This window comes from Salvelinus sp. IW2-2015, linkage group LG26, assembly GCF_002910315.2.
Source record: "Salvelinus sp. IW2-2015 linkage group LG26, ASM291031v2, whole genome shotgun sequence".
Lineage (NCBI taxonomy): Eukaryota > Metazoa > Chordata > Actinopteri > Salmoniformes > Salmonidae > Salvelinus > Salvelinus sp. IW2-2015.
This window is the reverse complement of record NC_036866.1, coordinates 47,495,916-47,521,039: the sequence shown is the minus strand read 5'-3', so window position 1 is coordinate 47,521,039 and position 25,124 is coordinate 47,495,916. Positions and strand designations below refer to the sequence as shown.

At 42.3% G+C, this 25,124-nt stretch overlaps 1 protein-coding gene across 6 annotated transcripts; it reads right to left on the bottom strand.

Moving 5' to 3' along the window:
* Positions 1 to 1,676: 1,676 nt before the first annotated feature.
* LOC111952543 (nuclear receptor subfamily 2 group C member 1-A) lies at positions 1,677 to 25,124 on the bottom strand. Of its 6 annotated transcripts, none has more exons than XM_070435342.1 (14): positions 24,652 to 25,124; positions 16,922 to 17,050; positions 16,335 to 16,571; positions 15,910 to 15,988; positions 15,636 to 15,815; positions 14,000 to 14,147; positions 12,016 to 12,112; positions 10,993 to 11,186; positions 8,134 to 8,284; positions 7,693 to 7,814; positions 5,643 to 5,794; positions 4,822 to 4,959; positions 2,234 to 2,339; positions 1,677 to 2,007 (listed from the first exon to the last, which is right to left on the bottom strand). In XM_070435342.1, the coding sequence occupies exons 2-14, from the start codon at positions 16,988 to 16,990 to the stop codon at positions 1,836 to 1,838; spliced, it is 1,845 nt and encodes a 614-aa protein (XP_070291443.1). In that variant the 5' UTR covers positions 16,991 to 17,050; positions 24,652 to 25,124; the 3' UTR covers positions 1,677 to 1,835. The 6 variants fall into 6 exon arrangements, with proteins under 6 accessions (XP_070291443.1, XP_070291442.1, XP_070291445.1 ...); XM_070435341.1 differs by lacking the exon at positions 24,652 to 25,124 and adding an exon at positions 24,483 to 24,645; XM_070435344.1 differs by lacking the exon at positions 24,652 to 25,124 and adding an exon at positions 24,483 to 24,645 and having other exon boundaries at positions 5,652 to 5,794.

Sequence of the window (25,124 nt, the reverse complement as noted above, 5' to 3'; positions counted from 1 at the left end):
TTGCCTATTAATTTCACCTTTTGTCTATTCCATTGCACAACAGCATGTGAAATTTATGTCAATCAGTGTTGCTTCCTAAGTGGACAGTTTGATTTCACAGAAGTGTGATTGACTTGGAGTTACATTGTGTTGTTTAAGTGTTTCCTTTATTTTTTTGAGCAGTGTATTTTTTTTTTTTTATTATATTTTTTTTATACTCCAGACATTGCTCTACCTAAATTTCTTCATTCCATTATTTTATTTTTGATGTGTATTGTCAAATATTACTGCACCTGTTGGAGCTTGGACCAAGCATATGCTACACTCGCAATAACATCTGCGCGAATACATTTTGTATATTTTTTCATGCTTTGGTACCTCACAGCCCCCCCCCTATCACGCTCACCTTTTTGTTCTGGCACCTCCCGATTTACAAATGAAGCACTGCCCTGGGCACATGTAGGCTACATTCAACACAGGCACATACGCTGACTTCTCACAAATGCACACATTCAGGTTACAGACTAGCCTAAGATCGCTAGACTTAGCAAGTGCAACAAATATTAGCGGCGTAGTTATTGTTTTTGTAACAATAGCACAACGGTCTGGAACCAGGCTCACAACTGAAGTTAGACATCAAAAAAGGTCACCCCATCTTTGAAAAGTGTGAATGATTATATACTACATTTGATTGACCATTGAAATGTCATTTTATTTTGAAATGACTTAATTGTTTTAGCAACTACATTTTTAGCAACTACAATTCTTGTAATAAGCAGCTTTAGTCCATGATAGCTTTTTCTTCACAYATTTCTATATACATATTTACACATACATACATGATACTTTGAGTTCCAAGTTAGACAAGAGTTGACTCGTGATACAAGCCTTTTCCTTCGGATTAGCAAACAAATATCATAAAGGTTATAACCTTAACTGATCACATCATGGCAAACCAACTCACATTGACAAAAAGTTTCTCCCCAAAAATTTGGAAAATAATACAAGTGCATGTTGAAACCAGATGAGGCGGGCACTCGAAAAAGTTAAAACAGCTCCTCGGTCCGTTCATCAAAATACAAACGAGATCAGAAGCACAAAATGAAGGGATATAAAGAAAACAGATGTAGGATCTTAATTTGAGCCAGTTTGCAACAGCAGGAAAATAATCCGGCAAAAACAGGAAATGTGATTAATGTGTACTCAAATTCTTTGTAGGGGTTGATAAAAAAATGCTGTTAAGGCAAATCAAGTCTGACATTTTAAAGCGGAAAGTACAAACTTCAGAAGCCTTTTTAAAACCCTGAATACACAAGTTTGCATTTCCTGTTGTGCAGGAACATTCTCAGCAACATTTATCAAATTAAGATCCTACATATGTAATGTACTGTACATTTACGAAGCTTGATTGACTCACTCAAAGTTCATTTGTTGAAGCGGAGGATAACAGCAGGCGTGGCGGCTGTATGGGTGTGGACTACAGTCTTCCTTCWTGAGCTATTATCAGGTTGTCAAAGAAGAGGATTGTTTCAGCATTGAAGGTCATCTGATTCCATTGWGAAAACCTTCAGATTCTGTTTAGGGAGGTGGACACACAGCAATGCAGCCAACCTGGGTTGTGTTCAGTAGGTACGAAACGGAAAGAAAACCGTCCAAAATGGAGTGAAAAATTAAAAACATGGAGGCACTATCTGAACTTTTTGCTAATGGTGTGCCCTAATGAACACGACCCTGCATTTTTACCTTGGAAGTTTGCCTACAGCCCTACAGTTGTCCTGCAGGTGATGTTGCCACGGTGACCAGGAGATGCTTCTGGCTGCTGTGGTGACCAGGTCGGAGTGGGTCAGGTCAAAAGGTCAGACTCCAGTGGCCACCTGGCTGTTGTAGTCGGTGGACTCCATCTTGAGGATGTAAGGGATGATGCTGTCTATCTGCACGTTGCCGATGAGGCCAGCGAAGAACAGCTCCTCGGTCACCGCTGCACTCATCAGCCGCAGGGCCGGGAGCCGCAGCAGCAGCTTGGATAACCTGACGGGTAGAGACATTTTATAATGTTATGGATCTTTCCTTTGGCAATAATATTCATGTGAATGTCATGCCAATAAATCATTTATAATTGAAGACAGGAAAGCATTAGAATGTGACAATTTAATTAAAGGCAAAGACAGTGGGAGAGAAACAGAATTGGAAGATGAATGAGAGAGGAAAATATGTTATAGTTGGATTTAGTGGTAAAATGTAGCGAGTTACTGACCGATAGGAGTCTTCTGGGTAGGTCCTGGTAACATAGTCCTGTAGCTCCATGTAAGCCTTCTCCTGGAACCGCTCAATCTGTAAGGTGTTGTCAATGCCTGGGTGGTCTATAGCATGCGCACACACACAGAGAACAAGTTCATAAACAAAAGGAAAGGTATCGCATCAGAGACAATCGGGTAAATCACCATGGTACCAAACAACCGTCACTGACTGTCTACATGTTTCCATTTTACTGCTGTCTTTTATACACTTAACAAAAATATAAAAACGCATGTAAAGTGTTGGTCCTATGTTTCTTGAAGTCAAATAAATGATCCCAGAAATTCTTAATACGCACAAAAAACGTATTTCTCTCAAATGGTGTGCACAAATTTGTTTACATCCCTCCTTTGCCAAGATAATCCATCCACCTGACAGCTGTGGCATATCGKGAAGCTGATTAAACAGCATGATCATTACACAGGTGCACCTTGTGCTGGGGAAAATAAAGGCCAATCTAAAATGTGCAGTTGTGTCACAACAATTCCACAGATGTCTCAAGCGWMGAGGGARCATGCAATTGGCATGCTGACTGCATGAATGTCCACCAGAGCTGTTGCCATAGAATCCTCTACCATAAGCCGCCTCCAACGTCATTTTAGAGAATTTGGCAGTACGTCCAACCTGACTCACAACTGCAGACCACGTGTATGGCGTCATGTGGGCGAGCGGTTTGCTGATGTCAACATAGTGCCATTGGGGTTATGGTATAAGCAGGCATAAACTACAGACAATGAACWCAAATTGCATTTTAAATCGATGGCAATTTGAATGCACAGAAATTCCGTGACGAGATCCTGAAGCCCAATGTAAGGCACATKTATTTTAAGGTATAGGTAACGGGATGCAAATCTTTATTCCCAGTCATGTGAAATCCATAGATAARGSTCTAATTAATTATTTAAAATTGACTGATTTCAACATATGAACTCYGTAAAATCATTGAAATTGTTGCGTTTATATTTTTGTTCAGTATAGTTCTTGGCAAAGACACAGAACAAGTAGATTAAGCAAAAGGAAAGGGTGCAACTCTGCATTTATAATAACTCCCTTTTTTTTAATTCAATATATATATATATATATATATATATATATATATGCGCATAATCTGTGTCCAGGAGGTTGGCCCAATGAGCGTAATTGTGTGACAACATTTTTCACAGAAGTGAGTTGCGTCATGCAACAGTTTCTCATGTACGCTACATTGCCAAAAGTATGTAGACTCCTGCTCGTCGAACATCTCATTCCAAAATCCTGGGCATTAATCTGGAGTTGGTCCCCCCTTTGCTGCTATAACAGCCTACACTCTTCTGGGAAGGCTATCCAATAGATGCTGGAACATTGCTGCGGGGACTTGCTTCCATTCAGCGACAAGAGCATTAGTTTTGGGCGATTAGGCCTGGCTTGCAGTCTGCATTCCAATTCATCCCAAAGGTGTTAGATGAGGTTGAGGTCAGGGCTCTGTGCAGGCCAGTCAAGTTTTTCCACACCGATCTCAACAAACCATTTCTGAATGGACCTCGCTTTGCGCACAGGGGCATTGTCATGTTGATTGAGGAAGCACAGAATCGTCTAGAATGTCATTGTATGCTGTAGCGTTAAGATCTCTCTTCACTGGAACAAAGGGGCCTAGCTTGAACTATAAAAAACAGCCCCAGGCCAATATTCCACCTCCACCAAACCTTACAGTTGGCACTATGCAGTAGGGCAGGCAGCGTTCTCCTGGCATCTGCCAGACCCAGATTTGTTCGTCGGACTGCCAAATGGTGAAGCAAGATTCATCACTCCATAGAATGCGTCTCCACTGCTCTAGAGTCCAATGGCAGCAAGCTTTACGCCACTCCAGCAGACACTTGGTATTGCGCATGGTGATCTTGGGCTTGTGCGGCTGCTTGGCTATGTAAACCCATTTCATGAAGCTCCCGACTAACAGTCCTGGTGCTGACGTTGCATCCAGAGGCAGTTTGGAACTCGTCAGTGAGTGATTTTTATGAGCTATTCACTTCAGCACTCAGTGTTTCCCGTTCTGTGAGCTTGTGTGGCCTATCACTTCTCGGCTGAGCCGTTGTTGCTCCTAGACATTTCCACTTCACAATAACAGCACATACAGTTGACCGGGGCAGCTCTAGCAGGCCAGAAATTTTACGAACTGACTTGTTGGAAAGGTTGCATCCTATGACGGTGCCATGTTGAAAGTCACTGAGCTCTTCAGTACGGGTCATTCTACTGCCAATGATTGCATGGCTGTGTACTCGATTTTATACACCTGTCAGCAACGGGTGTGGCTGAAATGGCCAAATCCACTAATTTGAAAGGGGTATCCATATACTTTTGGCCATATAGTGTATTAGCACTTTACAATCTAATTTCAAAACTAACACATTTTATCTTCTCCCCCTCTCTCCGTGGATGCTTTGCACTGTCTGGAATGTGACCAATTACTCTTTGCAACACTGAGTTACATAATGCATCATTCCATGATATATAATGAAACTCTGTATTCTCCTTCCCCTCCCTCTTTAATCCCTCTCTCCAGCCACCACTCACCAGGGCTAAAGAGGACGATGGCTTTGAGGTAGGCGTATTCATACGAGTCAGGGGACAGCTTGGCCATGCYGTTACAGAACTCCTGCATCCTCCAGATGTGTTCCATCACCAGCTTCACTCGCTCTGGTGACAGCTTCTCTATAGGGGGGAAACAGGGGAACGTAAATCATTTATAATACTATAAACGCCMCCATGTTTTCCCCACAACAACAAACACCTACTGTGGCTCTGACTCAGCAGATGCTTCTCTGCAGGGGGGGAACAGGGAATGAACACAAGAGGAAGACTGGAGGACACTGGGGCTCTTTGTCTAAAATCCTTCCTCTCCTTCATATGCACTGATCTTTCAAAAGAAAATGACCAGGTGAAAGCTAGCCTAATGAGCTTCCTTTCCACCATATTGTTTTTCCCAGTCAAGTCTTTTCGAATCAGTCCAGATTATGAAAAAGAGGAGACAACGTGGAGGACAGATTTTTATCCATTGAGATTTTTTTTTTAACCTTTATTTAACTAGGCATTTAACTAGGCAAGTCAGTTAAGAACAAATTCTTAGTTTCAATGACGGCCTAGGAACTGTGTTCTTAACTGCCTTGTTCAGGCAGAAACACAGATTTGTACCTTGTCAGCTCGGGGATTCGAACTTGCAACCTTTCGATTACTAGCCCAACGCTCTAACCACTAGGCTACCCTTCCGCCCCCGAGCCTGGAAATATGTTTGCTGCATAAAATCACACTCCCCATACTGGAAGGCGCTTTGGATAAAAATCTGCTGGCAATTATTGTAAATATTGTGACAAATATGTATTCATTTGTACAATCACCTCCTGTACCTTCTTGTAGGCTGGTCTGCAGGTGGTTGATGATGGCAGCCAGGATGGTGGCGACATTCATAACGTTGGCGCACTGAGCCAGGCCCAGAGCAAACAGCTCGTTCCAACAAGCCTTCATCAGGTTAATGTCATTATCGAGACCCCTATGGAGAAAAGACAACATTCAAAACGTTGGAGCATCGAGCCAGGCACAGGGCAAACAGTTTGTTCCAACAGGACTTCACCAGGTTAATGTCATTATCACTGGGAAATATAGGATGCATTTCATTTAATTTATTAAAATGCATGCATGGAGAATACATTAATATACACTGCATTTAAAAATCAGAGGACGACACACAAATACTTCCATTTTGGTGCTCTGGCCAGTAGGCAGAAAAAGGCTGACTGATACACATGGCTGTTTGCATATACAGTGCCGTTGGAAAGTATTCAGACCCCTCGACTTTTTCCACATTTTGTTACGCCACAGCCTTATTCTAAAATTGATTAACTTGTCCCCCCCCCCCCCCTCAATCCACACACACAACACCCCATAATGACAAAGCAGGTTTTTAGAAATTGTTGCTAATTTGAAAACTGAAATATCACATTTACATAACTATTCAGACCCTTTAAATCAGTACTTTGTTGAAGCATCTTTGGCAGTGATTACAGCCTTGAGTCTTCTTGGGTATGACACTACAAGCTTGGCACACCTGTATTTGGGGAGTTTCTCCCAGTCTTCTCTGCAAATCCTCTCAAGCTCTGTCAGGTTGGATGGGGAGCGTTGCTGCACAGCTATTTTCAGGTCTCTCCAGAGATGTTCGATTGAGGTGAAGTCTGGGCTCTAGCTGGGCCATTCAAGGACATTCAGAAACCTGTCCCGAAGCCACTTCTGCGTTGTCTTGGCTGTGTGGTTAGGGTCGTTGTCCTGTTGAGGTCCTGAGCGCTCTGGAGCAGGTTTTCATCAATGATTTCTCTGTACTTTGCTCTGTTCATCTTTGCCTCAATCCTGACTAGTGTCCCAGTCTTCCTGCWGAAAAACATCCTCACAGCATGATGCTGCCACCACCATGCTTCACCGTAGGGATGGTGCCAGGTTTCCTCCTGGCGTGACACTTGGCATTCAGGCCAAAGAGTTCCATCTTGGTTTCATTAGACCAGAGAATCTTGTTTCTCATGGTCTGAGAGTCCTTTAGATGCCTTTTGGCAAACTCCAAATGGGCTGTCATGTACCTTTTACTGAGGAGTGGCTTCCATCTGGCCACTCTACCATAAAGGCCTGATTGGTGGAGTGCTGCAGAGATGGTTGTCTTTCTGGAAGGTTCTCCCCATCGCCACTGAGGAACTCCAGAGCTTGACCATCATGAACACCTGACCATCAGGTTATTGGTCAACTCCCTGACCAAGGCCCTTCTCCCCCGATTGCTCAGTTCGGCCAGGCGGATAGCTCTAGGAAGAGTCTTGGTGGTTCCAAACATCTTCCATTTAAGAATGACGGAGGCCACTGTGTTATTGTGGACCTTCAATGCTACAGAAATGTTTTGGTACCCTTATTCAGATCTGTGCCTCGACACAATCCTGTCTCGGAGCTCTACGGACAATTCCTTCGACCTCACRGCTTTCTTTTTGCTCTGACATGCACTGTCAACTGTGGGACCTTATGTAGACAGGTGTGGGGCTTTTCAAATCATGTCCAATCAATTGAATTTACATCAGATGGACTCYAATCAAATTGTAGAAACATTAAGGATGATCAATGGAAACAGGATGCACCCAGAGTTCAATTTCGAGTTTCATAGCAAATGGTCTGAATACTTATGTAAATATGGTATTTTGTTTTTTTTGCAAAAATTTCTAAAAACCTGTTTTCGCTTTGTTATTATGGGGTATTGTGTGCAGATCGTTGAGGTAAAACATTTATTTAATCCATTTTAGAATAAGGCTGTAATGTAACAAAATGTGAAAAAAGTAAAGCGGTCTGAATACTTACATCTTCCAATTCAGTGTAAGAGAATTAGAGACACAGAATGAGAGCAGTAGGTAGGTAGGGACTCACCCCAAGGCTTGGAAGGCAGGTATGGAGCGCGCCCAGTGCATGGACAGGAAGAGGAGCCTTGAGGCCGACTCACAGATGTAGTTCACGTTTAGGTACTCAGGCATGGGCAAAGGCATCATCAACTAAAGAGAGTGAGCAAGAGAGACATCATGGTTGAGAAAGAATGGGCCTAGACATTCAAAAAAAAAAATGTTTAAGTTGATTAATTATACTTTATTAATCCCTGCAGGGAAATGAAGTTGTCATAGCAAGTGAGTTTAGGGCCTCTTGATTCTTTAAGCACTCTACAACGTACTGAGAACAAATTTCMATTTTAAGATAGATCCATTTTTAAATCAGGTGTTTTGGTCAGGCCCTGGGCCTTTGAGTGGGGTAGCGTCCCAAGTGGCACCCTTTTCACTTTATAGTGGACTACTTTTGAGCATGGCCCCTGGGCCTCACCTTGAAGGGGACGTGGCTGTCTGAGAGAAGGGGCCCCTCCAGCTCCACCACAGGGCCCGACTGGTCCCCTGACATCAACTGCAACGTGGCCTCCAGAGAGGCCGCTGAGCCATCACCAGGATTCAAGGCCTTGGCCAGGGTGTCAAACGCTCTGGGGAGGTGGGAGAGCGAGACAACAAAACAAGTCAATCAACAAATTAGTGCTCGATTCACACTATAGTGCCGACTCAAAACCAAACTCTTCTGGCTCTGATATTTTATTTTCTCATTGTCCTTTCCAGCACAGTTCCATCAATTATGGTGGATACGTAAATCAGGCCAGCTCAGTACATCTCTGTTTTGGCTCTGTAGTGTAGAAGCCCTTTACACACACACACACAGGAGAGTTCAAACTAGTACACTTAGTGCCTTCAGAAAGTACTCAAACCGCATGACTTATTCCACATTTTATTGTGTTACAGCCTGAATTCAAAATGGATTAAATAGATGTTCTATATCACTCTCTACACACAATACCTCAATGACAAAGTGTAAACATGTTTAGACATTTTTACACATTTATTACAAATTAAATACAGAAATCTAATTTACATAAAGTATTTCTGCGTAAGTCTGAGAGCTTTCGACACCTGGATTATGCAACATTTCCCCATTATTCTTCCGAAAATATTTTCAAGCTCTGTCGAATTGGTTGTTGAGCTTCGCTAGACAACCATTTTCAGGTCTTGCCGTAGTTTTGACTTMAATCTACCTCGGCTACTCAGGAACATTCACTGTCTTCTTGGTAAGCAACTCCAGTGTCGATTTGGCCTTGTGTTTTAGGTTATTGTCCTGCTGAAAGGTGAATTAATCTTCCAGTGTCTGGGAAAGCAGACAACCAGATTTTCCGCTAGRWTTATGCTTGTGCTTAGCTCCATTTCTTTTAATTTTAGTCCTGAAAAAGTCCCCGGTCCTTAGTGATTACAAGCATAGCCATAACATGATGCAGACACCACTATGCTTGAAAATATGGAGAGTGGTACTCAGTAATGTCTTGTATTGGATTTGCCCCAAACATAACACTGTATTCAGGACAAAAAGTGAATTGCTTTGCCACATTTTTTGCAGTATTACTTTAGTGCAAACAGAATGCATGGTTGTTGGCGAAAGATCTTAATTTAGGTTGTTAAGCACAGTTAAACTCCTGAACTTATTAAAGCCTGCCATAAGAAAGGGGCTGAATACTTATTTATTGTCAAGACATTTCTGCTTTGAATTTTTTATTCATTTGTTTAAAAAAATTCTAAACATAATTCCACTTTGACATTATGGGGTATTGTGTGTAGGCCAGTGACCAATAAATCTCAATGTAATCCATTTTAAATTCAGGCTGTAACACAACAAAAAGTCAAGGGGTGTGAATACTTTCTGAAGGCACTGTATTCATCGCTAAAAGTACTTCTATTGTCTTTACTTTCTTAGAGGTAAATATGTCTATTAGTGTTGAGATTCAGGAAGTGATACAGAAATAGACTGCAGAAAGGAAAACAAGCTTCAAGCTTGACAGATCTTGGGATAGGAAATATCTAACCAGCACGTAACCTAATTAACTGAGGCAGGAACACAGGAACCACATGGCCCTTGACTGGGAAAAAWATTCAATTTGAGCCCCATGATATACAGAAAACACAACCCCTAAGTTCCTTCTGATACACTCAGAACATTTATCAGCTCTAAAATCAATACTGCCGTTAGTCAATCCAAGCACATGACATTTTACCTATTAAAATCCTTTAAAGACGTTGGGGAAGGGAGGATGCTAAGCTGACATATGGAATTGTTTTAAGATGGTCATAATATGGATCATTTAGCTATTTGATTTGGAATTTTAGGTAGATGTTGGCCTTTACAACTGAAGCCCATAGAAACACCTTGAATAACACATTCATAAATGGCAAAAAGGACAGTCAGAAAATAAGAAACAAGGTTTTGAAGTGTCCGTCTTAAATCTAGGAGATGTAAAAACAAAATAAATTTAAAAAACAGGAAGTATTTTGTATTTTTTTTTAAATTATACATATTGAACCCCTTTTTTGAGTAGGCACAAAACTACCTTCATACTTCCATTCTTTTTTTTAACCGGTACCTTCAGACGAGTCCAGTAACACTTGTGGTGGTCCTAGAGCAAAACAGAGCACCATTGTGTTTGTGAGAATCTCCCCTTTCCACAGTGGGGCCCCATTAGTTTATAGCCCAAGCGGTTCAGACAGTAGCAAACAGAAGTTGGCACATCAACGGTACAGACTTCGGACGAGTCTCCTCGTAGAGCAAAACGGAGAACACCATCGTGTTCGTGAGTCTCCCCCGTAGGTCAAACCATACGGACACTGCAGACATTTACGTGAGAAGCCCGATTTTAGGGATGTATCATGGTCTGACAAACACCACACTAGCTCTGCCACCTTTCACCGCAGATGCGGAAATGCGACACTGGCGGATGCGATAGATTTGAGATGCAGCCAATTCAAAAAAACATCTCTAACTTAAACTTACAGATTTGTATGTTTTTGTTGTTGTTATGTAACTTGGATTTAATCGACTGCAGGGGGTTAAAAATAGATACAATCTGGGATCTGAGAATTCGTTTAATGGCGAAATACATTTTGTCTAGCTACAAAAAGTTTTAAACTATCATGTGGGTATTATGGACTGTCAGTCTAAGTATCTAGAGAACCGTCTATGGATTTTCAGAAGGGCTGTGCTGTACGTCCCTAGCCCTATCCCTCAAATGTATACCAAAAAAAAGTGGCGGGGATGGCATTCTGCATAAAACAAATTCCAGAAAGTAGCTTTAAAATCCTGTATAAGAAATCTCCTCACCGCGTAATGTCACTGGCGGTCTGTTCGTCTCCTTGGAGATCCGTCATTGAGCTGTCTCCGTTGCTAAGGGTGTCGTCCATACCCATTAGGTCATTGCCGTCTGTAATGTCRTTCATCTCCCGGGCCTTGTTCAGGTGAGCCAATGATGTCACCACGTTGGCCAGCGTGCTCAGGTCACCCTGACATGGGTCATTCTATSGAGAGGCACAAGGGAAAATCAGCACCACTATTAATAATGGATACCTCTACTTTTGGAGTCCCAATCGTTTCCCCATTTTAAATATTTGTGAATAGATATATTTCCTTCCTTAGATAAAACAATTGCCTGAAACTTTAACAGGATGCTCAAATAGATTMAATCAGACCTCATCACAGACTAACATCCCAGTTGCTTTAACCGGCAGAATATCTATTGTCAAAATGAATATATTGCCAAGGCTGAATTGCTGTAGTTCAATGCTTTGTTTCCTTTCTGGCTATCGGAAACAAATCCAGTGCGGTTTCAATAAAACTGCAGTTTCCCGGATAAAATGAACAATTACAAAGAGGGAAAGACGTAGGAAGACTACCCACACCGAACTTTAAAATAGTATTTCTATGCACCAGCATTTTGTCCAATCCTAAATTGGTTTGATTCTTCCAGCCTTCGGCTGAGTATAAATATAAATACGGTGTCTCCTATTGCCCTGGAAGAGATGGTCTTCACTTATAGTGTGCCTCCAGAAGGTCTTCATACCCCTTGACTTATTCCACATTTTGTTGTGTTACAGCCTGAACTCAAAATGGATTACATAGATTTTTGTTTCTACACACAATACCCCATAATAATAAAGTGAAAACATGTTTTTAAACAGTTTTGCAAATTTAGTGAAAATTAAACATCTCAAATCTATTTTACCCATTTAGAATTTAAGCTGTAACTGAATGTGGAATGAGTCAAGGGGTATGAATCATTTCTGAAGGCGAGCTAACTATGAAATTCATTTGTATATTGTGCCCCCCACGTGTGCTGCAGTTACTAACCGATTCAGGGGATGTCGGGAGCAGGATGGTGTTCTCCAGCTTGGGGAATGGCTGCTGGATGTTGAGGAGCATGCTCGACTCCAGCAAACTAGTTGATCTGCAAACACAAACAACMCTTCAATTCTACCATCTAATCCCACAGAGATCTCGAAGGTTGCGTTTACACAGGCAGCCTAWTTCTGATATTTTGCCCAATTAATGGCAAAAGAGCTGATCGGTCAAAAGACCAGTTAGTGGAAAAAGATCAGAATTGGGCTGCCTGTATAAACGCAGCCAAATGGCTATACAGTCATTCCGTTTACCCTAACCATCCTCTTCATTTACACTAATCTGGAAAAAAGGTTGCAAGCTAGCCTATTTTGGATGCGTTTAGACAGGCACCCCAAGTCTTTTGACCAATCACATCAGATCTGTTYACATCGGATCTTTTTCTGAGCTGATCTGATTAGTCAAAAGGCCAATTAGTGAAAAAAATATCAGAACTGGGCTGCCTGTCTAAACTCAGCCAATGTTGAACTTCCACGATATTGTTTTCACCTGTGTAGTATTTTCCAATCAGTGCAGATTAATTGGAGGTCAAATTATGAACGATTGAGACTGCTGAAGCAGTGGTTAGTCTTCTCACATGCTGACCAGACCGGACACGTCGCGTGCGTCGCAAAATAAATTTAGAAATCCATGTTATTCAATTATTGCACCCACACTGCTTGCGCGACACCAAGGGCTAAAACAGATGTCGTTCCTATTTCTGACGCAGATCGCGCTGCAAGGCCTGCCTCTCCCATCTCCTCATTGGTTTATAGAAGCAGGTAGCCACGTGCCATCTCATTGGTTTATAGAAGCAGGTACCCACATGCCATCTCCTCATTGGTTATACCCACGTGGGTGATAGAAAGACGAACTGTTTTGCCGGTAGTCATGGTAATACAATGAAAGTTTAGATGCGATCACCATATAATTTAAACGATGAAAARGCCTGGAAGGAGGAGAGATGACTAGAAACGATTCGGTTGGCCGTTTTATGTGTGGATTAATTGTCGGAGTAGAGATCCTTGTGCATTTCAGGTAAAATAACAACTCAATGTTTATATCCCAGGACAAATTAGCTAGCAACAGCAAGCTAGCTAAATAGGACAAATTAACGTTAGCTAGCAAGAGCAAGCTAACTAGCGAAATTACCATACATGTTTAATGCTTTTCGACCTGTCCCCAAATTAATGTCATTGGTTCAGAGTTTGTTTTGATATTTTAACCTGCGTGTCGTGATCGCGTTTGGTGGGGGGGGCAAAATAAATTTATGCACAATAGCACACGCGCGCAGCCGGTTTGGGCAAGGTGTCAGATACTCAAGTGGCCACTAACAACAAAAATAAAAAATGGAGGTTGGGCAGATACGCGTGAACAGGAACAACTCCGATATAAAGTGGGTTTTTCCCCCGAAGTTGCCACGTGTCCTACTTATATCAGTGCAACCTAAGCATTACGGAACTTCTATTTGATCAAATAAGCCACACAATTATATTTTTTGTTAACCAAATTCAACCCTCTTACTAACCTTCAWACAAAAACTCCTTGCTCGGTAAATGGAAAAAATTCAAAATGCCACCTGCTGGAGAAGACAGATTTTGGGACCAGTTATCCCTCTGACTTCGCCTCTTTCTCTCTGAGTGGACTCTATGGACTGATTTCKACATGGGAACACAGGTGTGTCCACTCCAGCCAGTCAGTAACATCAATTAATTAATTAGGGCTCACACACACTGGTAACGCATCCCGCACAGAGATTACAGTGGAGTATGTACCCTGTGCCTTTTGAGGCTGTGTTTGCAGGTGTTTGGTGTGACCTCATGCGCCTATATTCCACCACTCCAAACCAACTTCCCCAATGAAATACATAGAGTTGGTTTTATAATTGTATGCTGCGTTGCTCAATGTGATGGGGCCCTTAAGCCAGCTGCAGTACCTGGCTGTCTCCTTGTAGTACCTGGCGGTCTCCTTGTCAGTGACGAAGGTGGGCGTGGCAGCCAGGGGACTACACAGGTTCTTCCTGATGTAGATCTTCTCTGTAGACGCAGCACAGTTGATAGACTTCTCTCTGGATACATCCACYGGCTTCCTCTCACACTGAACGGCTGAGAGACAGGAAGAGAACAGTTAACTTTAATCCACCGTGCTTATGTGCATTTTGTGATCGACTGCATTGCAGTCGGACTACACAGAACCAGTGATTTACAAATCACCTTCCATCCCAAATAACTACTCATTATGGCTGTATACACAGGCAGCTAAATTAAGATATTTCGCCAATTCATTTGCATATCTGATATTTTCCTAATGTGTAAACAGCAAACAACAACAAAAAAACACATGGAATCTGATCTTTTGATTTACGATTCATACCACCTCCATATGGCTGTGTTTACACAGGCAGCTCAATTCTGATCTTTTGCCCAAAAATTGGGCTGCCTGTGTAAAAATAGTCTAAAGCTTTGTTCACATTGCAGGCCATAATGCTCAAATAAGTTTTGTTTTTCAAATCAATTTTTGAATACTGACTGTCCAAACAGCAAGTTACAAGTGACCAAATAGGATTTGGGTATGTTCAGACAGCAGTCATTTGCTGACATGTCTACGCCAGTTGTCATAGCAACAACGGATGTGTGCGCAGTGGTGTAGGCTGATTGGTGGTGGTGCTCGTGCTTCCGATCACTCGGAAGTTATGTATCAAGCTAAGGTGACAACAATGCCAGCCATGGATATTTCCCAGTTGCTTTGAATGTTAAAAATCATAGTGTACGAATGCTTTTAAAGTTTCAAAGGATAAGATGATCCAACTTTCAAAACGACGTCCTTTTTGGCTAGCCACAGCAGTCAACTAGCTAGCTAGGTAGCTGTTTAGCTTTCTAGCACATTCACTAATTTGTTTGTAAACAATTAACACCCTAGTTAACTACCACATGCTTTTTTCAAAACTGTCAACAGCATATAAATAACTMATTTGACTGTTCAGACAAGTCGCATGGCCAGGAATCTGATTTGTATCCGATTTCAAACCACCTACAAATGTGGCTTGAAATATGTAATTCCATGTGCTTTTTGGCCGCAGGAAAAATAACAGATTTTAATCAGATATGGAAAATAAATGTTTCGAGTCACTTCAAACTGCCAATGTGAACAAGGCTTTAGTAGATCTGAATCCTGATACAAAACCTCCATATGCGACCTCTGCCTGAACGCTCAGATCGAAAAAGAACTGCTCGGAAGTGTATTTTTTGCACATGACATGCCTTTATCATGACAACCATCCCAAAATGTAAAAGTGACAGGAATTTAGCATTGCATCTGTGTGCTACTATGTTGACAGTCAAAAATAAATATTGGAATATATAAATTAAATCAGATGATTTGGGTTCTTAGAGTGCCTTTATGTGATCAAGACCTCCACTTTGCTCAAACTGATCCCCTCAAACATACTGACTAGTAAGCAACACAGGGCATTGTGGAACATTGCAGACGTTGACAAACTGACACCATTTTTTAAATGACATGTTAGAGAAGCATGTTTGTTTGACATTATATACCTATGTGAACGTCAGTAAGTGATTGGGGCAGATACTCACAGTCCTGTTTCATGCCCAGAACCATGCAACGCTGAAGTCTGCAGTACTGGCAGCGGTTCCTGTGGTGCTTGTTGATGACACACTCGCCGGACCCCCTGCATGTATAAACCAGGTTCTTCCTGATGCTGCGCTTGAAGAAACCCTTACAGCCCTCACAGCTCACTGCCCCGTAGTGACGACCTGGGCGAGGGGAAGGGACGGACAGGGTCAGTCACACAATGAGAAGAGAGGGTTCAAGAAGGGTCAGACCAGTTCAAGTGCATGTCATTCCTACCTGAGGCCTTGTCTCCACACACCACACAGTACTCCACCACGGGCTTGGAAAGGGCCTGGTCTGACCCTTCCGTCACAAACTGGAAATACAACGCACACAAAAAGCAAAAGAGGCATTCATATCAGATGTCAAAGACACTTCTAGGGGCCTGTTTCCCTCACAGATTAAGCATAGTGCTGGACTAAATGGAATGTCAATCCTTGCATATAGAGCGCCGTCTCATATGAATTTGAGAGGGGTTACATTTCCCTAACCCCATCCCTCAGCTGTATACCAAAACAAATGGCGGGCGGCTGTTTTGCTGAAAAACTCAGAGATCGTAGCTTTAATCTGTGCTAGGGGAACCAGAATTTTGTGGATAGCAATATTCTGAATAGAAGGTAGTAAGAGGCTAGAATATTGGTAGTGCAGGCCGAGGCCTCTACCTGGATCTGCTGGCCAGCCAGGTCAGGGGAGACAAACAGCAGCTGGTTGACCCCTGAACCATCTGGGGCCGCCAGGATCACCTTGCCCGGGGACGAGGCTTCTTGTTTGGCTAGGATTACCTTGCCTGCCGTGGAGTAGTCTGCGTTRGCCAGGATAAACTGCTGCTTCCCACCAGAACCCTGCTCCAATGCAGTGACGATCTGGATCTTCTGGCCCGTGGACTGGTCTGTCACAATCTGGAGGGAGAGGAGAATAATCAAGTCAATTTATATGAGAATAACAGAAATACTTCAGCCAAATTATGTTGAGTTAGTATACTGTCTGAAGCCAATATGCTCTATTTGGTGTGATCAAATGCCGACGAACAGTATTGTTAATAGTGTCCTGTCCCATGCCTTTCCACTGGAATCTAACCCTGATGCTGTACGTTCTGCTATTGTCTAACCTTGAAGTCATATGAAGGTACTAGTCATGCGGATGTTGACTAATAATAGCCTTGACCAATAGTTTGGGGGTAAGGGATAACCTGAGACGTGGAGGTCACAGCCATGTCTCAGGGCAGGAAATGACCTGTCCGTGACATTACCTGGATACGGTGTCCCATCATGCCACCATCAGCTGACACCAGCTGAATCCTCTGAGTCTGTCCGTCCATGACGCCGATTCTGTTTCCTTCTGCTGCTGCTCACATCAAAGCCCCAGGAGGCACATCAAACTGTGTAGGAAGGAAGGAAYGTTTCACAGTTACTGGGTATGCATTGAAAATCGATGATAAACATATTTGCATCAGAACAAGTTCTCAGAGAGTGAGATGTGTAGCAAATGGGCTTATTAATATCATAGCAAAACATGAAAGAAATACTTTTTTTCTAAAACAGACACCATATAGTTAGTACTAGGCCATAAGGATGGGCAAGTAACGGGTCTATACAATGAGAGGACAAACATAGGCCTACATTCTTACATACCATAATTATGGACGTCAAATGTTCAGGCTGCTACACAGACACTATGGCTCTAGTTTAGAGCGCCCGGTAAAATGTTGTTTGAGAGCATTTTTAAACTCTCAAAATGGTTCAATTAGTGAGAAATACATGTCATTGTTGCAATGGTTTGTGATTAGGAAACATATACTATCATCTTAATTGACATGTTGAATTATTTTGCCATATAAAAACGTATTTTGGATTGCGCTAATTTCCCTAATGTGGACAGTTTGTGTTACTACCTTACACAAACTTGCATTTTCACCCCATAACATTTTGTGGAATGACATCTTTTTTTACTTCAGATTGGTGATGTTAAAATAAAAGTTAAGTCATCACGATAACGTAAGATCGATTACTTTAAAAAATATATCTATATCTTTGGTGTTGTACCATTGATTTTGTCACATGMTGGGGTGCGCAGGACTTACACGCTGACCAAACCGGCCACCTAGCRTACACAAATGTTGCAAAATAAATGTTTTTAAATCATTTCATCCAAACTGCTCACGCGCGTAGGACTGTGACGGTCATTAAAYTGTCAGCCTGTGATTGTCACGCTAATAGTAACTGCTGGTCTCACGGTAATTYACCTTTAATTAACAAACATGTTTAGCAGCTCTTGGCTTCCACACAAAAGCTACAAGCCACCGATGCAGACCTTTGGAACATCTACATTTGAAAAAGTTTAATAAATACATGTAATATAGCCTAAACCGTCACAATAAATGCATTATTTATTTTAGACAGGTCTGAAGAAACACACTAGGAAGAAAATGCAGTCTATTTCAGAAGAACAGAATAGCATACTGTGAGTTGCGCTTATGTTAGGCCCTGATCTGGCTATGACATATGGCTGTGGGCTACAGTAGATACAAATCCCCTTTGTGTGGCCGTAATGCCCCCTAAAAAAAAAAWTTTTTATGCCTTTTGCAGCGAAAGTGGCCATTGTGCCCTTGGGCTGAATATAATAATTATAATTCCCTTCGCCCGGCTGCCAATCACCGTGCGCCAAAGCACCTCTCAGATATCTAAATTTTGATTAGCCAATGCCTGTCWCGTGATCGGGTCCGTCTCACAGGCATCTCAGCTCCGAAGTAGGCTACAAGTGAAGACAGACACATCAGGGACGCAACTGCGTGCATCCTTCTTATCGAATTCCGAGGTGCATATTGAAGATGTTAGAACTGTTCACATTTACTTTGTCTGCCAACAAGATGAGTAGGCCTAACGAACAGCAAAAGCACTAGCCTATGGGGAGGCAGGTAGCCTAGTGGTTAGAGCGTTGGACTTGTAACCGAAAGGTTGCAAGATCAAATCCCCGAGCTGACAAAGGTAAAAATCTGTCATTCTGCCCCTGAACAAGGCAGTTGATTAGCCACTGTTCCTAGGCCGTCACTGAAAATAAGAATTTGTTCTAAACTGACTTGCCTAGTAAAATTTAAAAAATCTACTGTCCCCCATAGTACAAAAGTTGACCTATTCTATTCTATATCCTATTCTATTGGTCAACTTGTCTTTCTATGCGAGAAATAAATACTCCAAACATACTCGGGGACAGTTGTGGCATGCGATAGATCCCAAATGAATACAACCACTCGCATCAAAACAACTTTAAAAGCAATGAGGCCATTTCAATGCGCACCCGGCAGTAGGCTACAAGCGTGAACGTTCCAAGATGCAATCAATTAACGGGAAAACACGTTTTGTGGTAAAAAAACGTTGAATGTGGTAAAAATTATCTTCCCCAAATTGCATGCCAGTTATGCCCTACACCGGTTGTAAAGCAAATTAAAATGTGCTTAATTTCAAGAAGTTATTTGGCCACTTTAGTTGTGATACAAACCTTATCAGCATATAGGTCTATGGGCATCATTCACAACTGATAGGCTAATATTGTCACCCATCAGACTATTCTTAACTTCAAAACAAACTTTATGTCACATGCGCCGAATACAACAACTGTAGACTTTACTGTGAAAAATACTTACTTTACAAGCCCTTAACCAACAGTGCAGTTCAAGAAGAGTATTTATTTAATATTCAAGAAAAATATTTACCAAGCAGACAAAAAATATATATATAACAATAACGAGGCTATATACAGGGGGCACCGGTACCGAGTCAGTGTGCAGGGGTACTCAATGTATATTGTCCGGTGGTGATTTTATTTATTGTTCAGCAGTCTTGTGGCTCGGGGGTAGAAGCTGTTGAGGAGCCTTGTGGTCGTAGACTTGGTGCTCCGGTACCGCTTGCTGTGCGGTAGCAGAGAAAACAGTCTATAACTTGGGTGACTGGACTCTCTGACAATTTTATGGGTTTTCTTTTGACACCGCCTATTGTATAGGTCCTAGATGGCAGGGAGGTTGGCCCCAGTAATGTACTGGGCCGTTCGCACTACTCTCTGTAGCGCCTTATGGTCAGATGCCGAGCAGTTGCCATACCAGGCAATGATGCAACTGGTCAGGATGCTCTCGATGGTGCAGCTGTAGAACCTTTTGAGGATCTGGGGACCCATGCCAAATCTTTTCAGTCTCCTGAGGGGGAAAAGGTTTTGTTGTGCCCTCTTCACGAGTATTTTGTGATGTTTGGACCATAATAGTTTGGAACTTTAAACTCTCGACCCGCTCCACTACAGTCCCGTCTTAATTAGTGGATTTTTGGGGGCCTGTTCGGCCCGCCTTTTCCTGTAGCCTACGATCAGCTCCTTTGTCTTGATCACACTGAGGAAGAGGTTGTTGTCCTGGCACCACACTGCCAGTTCTCTGACCTCCTCCCTATAGGTCGTCTCATCGTTGTCGGTGATCAGGCCTACCACTATTGTGTCATCAACAAACTTAATGATGGTGTTGGAGTCGTGTTTGGCCACACAGTCGTGGGTGAACAGGAAATACAGGAGGGGACTAGGTACACACCCCTGAGGGGCCCCAGTGTTAAGGATCAGTGTGGCAGACGTGTTGTTGCCTACTCTTACCACCTGGGGGAAGCCCGTCAGGTAGTCCAGGATCCAGTTGCAGAGGGAGGTGTTTAGTCCCAGAGTTCTTAGCTTAGTGATGAGCTTCGTGGGCACTATGGTGTTGAATGCTGAGCTGTAGTCAATGAACAGCATTCTCACATAGGTGTTCCTTTTGTCCAGGTGAGAAAGGGCAGTGTGGAGTGCGATTGAGATTGCGTCATCTGTGGATCTGTTGGGGCGGTATTCGAATTGGAGTGGGTCTAGGGTGTCCAGGAGGATGCTGTTGATGTGAGCCATGACCAGCCTTTCAAAGCACTTCATGGCTACCAACGTCAGTGCCACGGGGCAGTAATCATTTAGACAGGTTACCTTCGCTTCCTTGGGCACAGGGACTATGGTGATCTGCTTGAAACATGTAGGTATTACAGACTCKGTCAGGGAGAGGTTGAAAATGTCAGTGAAGACACTTGCCAGTTGGTCCGCGCATGCTTTGAGTACACGTCCTGGTAATCYGTCTGGCCCAGCRGCTTTGTGAATGTTGACCTGTTTAAAGGTTTCGTTCACATCAGCTACCGAGAGCGTTATCACACAGTCATCCAGAACAGCCGGTGCTCTCATGCATGCTTCAGTGTTGCTTGCCTCGAAGCGAGCATAAAAGGCATTTAGCTCATCTGGTAGGCTCGCATCACTGGGCAGCTTGCGTCTGGGTTTCCCTTTGTAGTCCGTAATAGTTTTTAAGCCCCGTCAGATCCAATGAGCATCAGAGCTTGTCTTTACATATACTATATAATATATGTGTGAAATTAATTTCAATTTAGAATGGACCATTAAGTCTCGGAACAGCGGAAAGGGAAGGGGATAACTAGTCAGTTGTACCTGTTGTAAAGCAAAGGAATGTGCTTAATATTAGGAAAGAGGAGAAATAAATATAGTAGGCCTAGCCTATAGAAAGATGGGATCCTCTTTTTAATAGAGGCCATCAAAACTTTATTTTCTCATGCTATTGCATAGCCTATAGAAATATTGCACAACATGAGCTCATGGGCTCATGAAGTGTTTGATTTGAGATCACATTTGCATTGCTGTCAGAGTGATTAGCGGGACAATAGAGTGCTGAGTACCAGGCAGTTAGCAAGTTTGGTAGGCTGCTAATGAGCATCAAAGCTTGAGCATGTGGAATTTGACTGCAGTCATGACTCTTGACCGCTGGTGTGGCGGTAATAGGGTCACTGTAACAGCCCTACACACGCGGCAACAGTCACCTGAGTAGCCAGTCTCTAAAATAGAACTTGGTTCTATTTTAAACGCTTGATGTGCTGCAAGTCCTGCCTCTCCCATCGACTCATTGGTTTTTACAAGCATCATGTTGGTGATTGAAAGATGAACAAGATCCACACACTCCAGTCCAGTTGGTGGCAGTAATGCATCTTAAAGTTGGTTGCCAACTTTGGTGCACTGGGATAATGCCCAGTGAACTAGTGCGAAAGATGCTATCGGAGTGCGTACCAAGAGAGACCTGAAGGTTTTCCACCGTGACGGGAGTAAAACAGAGTTGAGTTTGGGGTTATTTTTCTGTATGGAAATGTTCAATATGCACAAAAATCTTATTTCTCTCAAATGTTGTGCACAGATTTGTTTGTCACTTTTAGTKAGCATTTCTCATTTGCCAAGATAATCCACCCACCTGACAGGTGTAGCATTTCGAGAAGCTGATTAGGTGCACCTTGTGCTGGGGACAATAAAAGGCCACTCTAAAATGTGTCGTTTTGTCACAACACAATGCCACAGATGTCTCAAGTTTTGAGGGAGCGTGCTAGTGGCATGCTGACTACAGGAATGTCCACCAAGAGCTATTGCCAGAGAATTTAATATTCATTCCTTTACCATAAGTTGCCTCCAACATCGTTTTAGAGAATTTGGCAGTATGTCCAACCGGCCTCACAACCGCAGACCATGTGTATGGCATTGTGTGGGAGAGCAGTTTACTGATGCCAACATTGTGAACAGAGTGCCCCTTGGTGKGGTTATGGTATGGGCAGGCATAAGCTACAGACAACAAACACAATTGCATTTTATGGATGACAATTTGAATGAACAGAGATAATGTGACGAGATCCTGAGGCCCATTTTTGTGCAATTCAACCGCCTCCATCACCTCATGTTTCAGTATGATAATGTCGCAAGGATCTGTACACAATTCCTAGAAGCTGAAAATGTCCCAGTTCTTCCATGGCCTGCATACCATTGAGCCTGTTTGGGATGCTCTGGATAGACGTGTACACCAGTTTGTTCCAGTTCCCGCCAATATCCAGCAACTTCGTACAGCCATGGAAGAGGTGTGGGACCACATTCCACAGGCCACAATCAACAGTCTGATCAACTCTACGGGAAGAAGATGGGTCACGCTGCATGAGGCAAATGGTGGTCAGACAGATACTGACTGATTTTCTGATCCACACCCCTACCTATTTTTTAAAGATATCTCTGACCAACAGATGCATATCTGTATTCCCAGTCATGTGAAATCCATAGATGAGGGCCTAATGAATKTATTTCAATTGACYTGATTTCCTTACATGAACTGTAACTCAGTAAAATCTTTGAAATTATTGCAGTAAATTTTTTTGTTCAGTATAGATAAGCCTCCTAAAGGTCTCCTCTAAACAACCATGTAGATGTTATTCCAAGTTTCCGTGTGGCCTTTCAATAGTGTTAGTTGAAACAGTGCTACACCCCAAACGTTTGCCCCCTGTCCTATTGATTTCAACCTCATATCGATGGATTAACAAAAGAAGTGTTGCGTTATACTTAGCCTACCGCGTTGGAGACCCACTTGAATAAAAAAAAAAACGAATTTACAAAAATGTAGATGACTGTTCTGWAGGTTGTCCTCTAACCAGTTGATGTAAAAAGAATATCTCCAGTTTCCGTATGTTTTTTTTGASCACATATCTATGAGTGATTTATTGCCACTTGTCAAAACTGGGTTTTCGGTGTGTGTGCAGTTTATAAGGTGCTCATTTTAAATAAAACATATACAAGTGATATTGTTACTATTGTGGCACATGTGTAGATTGATATTCTGAAACCTAAACATGAAATCTGTTTCTGCATATTGGTCATAGATTTGGACACAAACTGCGTTTTGACATTAGGATATTTATCAAAATGTCTTGTCAACTGAAATTTTWGATATATACATTGAACTTTCAACATTCATTTCCAGTGGCATTCTACTTAATCCGGTAAAACGAGTCCAAAAACGTGCTGTGATTTATTTATTGTAATCATAACAGAATCCACCAAATCGAGTTTGCCCTGCCAACAATAACAACAAATGTTACTGAATATGGGTCAGTTTTACTAGCTAGCAAGCAACATGTTTTTGAAATGCCTGCCCAGGTCCTATGCAGGAAGCTAGCTAGGTCGTTAATTGCTACTAATGTGAGAAAACAGGAGGGTTAGTCAATGTAGTACAGACTCATTTTGTTTTGACTTAACTTCGTGAGAGTAACGACGTTAGGGGTTGATCAACTCGGAATGTGCATGCWAGCTGACTAGCTAACTATGGGGCACATCGTGGTAGAATTGCACGGCCTAGCATGCTTGTTATCTGCAATTGTGGCCGTCTTCACCAAGCTGAGAAATATMACACAAAATCTAGTTAGTTAACTAGCTATACGTTAATATCGATGGTTGTAAGTACAACATAAACACGCTCTGGTCTAGTAGCTAACTATTTCAAATCGATACGGAAGATAAAGGTATTTCTTTTCCTGTAGGTGAAAGGTCAACATTGAAGGGTTAAAGCACGCTAGGGTTCAAGGCCCATACACAAACGCAGCCMGCGAGTGGCGGGACTTCGCTGTTGACAACAAGGAATAAGAACGCACAAATGTAACGTTAGCTAGCAATTGAAAATCAATTTGGAACCGTTTCRAATTGTTGTTGGTCCAATACAAACGAACATTTAGCTAGGTGTTCATATTCAAACATCAGCTCCGGAAATCGAACCAATTTCTTCGCGCTAGGTATTTTTAGTTAGCATTCTCGTACAGGATTCACATCTAGCCCGCTTGCTAGCATACACGTTTTATCTAATAACTGGCACACGAATATCGATTTGTTTGAGTTAGCTAACTACACTGTCTTTTAGTGCCAAATAACACCGAGTATTCGTATGGTTTTGATATCTCATTACTTGCCGGTTTTGGTGCACTCTTGGTCCGGAATCATTAGCAAAGTCTACGAACTAGCTACGTTAGCTAATGGCAGCTTCCCCTCGGGCTGCTGGCTTGGCAAATGTATTCTTCATTGTGTGATGCATGACGTGTTTTTCCATGGCAGCTTTCGCGCACAATCCAGTTGTCTTACCTGCTCTGCTTGTTGTACGCTATTGTATAGGTAATAAATTAATGTTATTTTTCTGTCTTTTGCTCCTGCTTCAGGCAGGGTCAGAGTTCGTGACCTTTTTCCTCAAAACACGTTGTGATGCTTCTGCGCATTAGCTCAAACACCCGGGCATCGCGAGTCGCAAGGCTTRCAAAATGTAGCCTATTCTGTTGAATATCACAACTGAAGGCTTTTAAAACAAAGTTGTGGCTTTTCCGTGATCCGCATGACTTTTTGTTGTGAGTCCTSGTGTATCCTCAGTTCAACCATGTCATTCGAGTTTTGCAATTAATGACAATGTAGCTAATGCGGTAGTGTGTCCACTGTCACCTGCTGTTACACAATTTCTTGTGATATTATTTAATCCCCTGCTGTTGGTCAACTGTCTTCAAAGTAACTGTCCAGTGTTTCCAGATTTATGGCCTATAATTAACAATATGATTGAAATAGTTTTC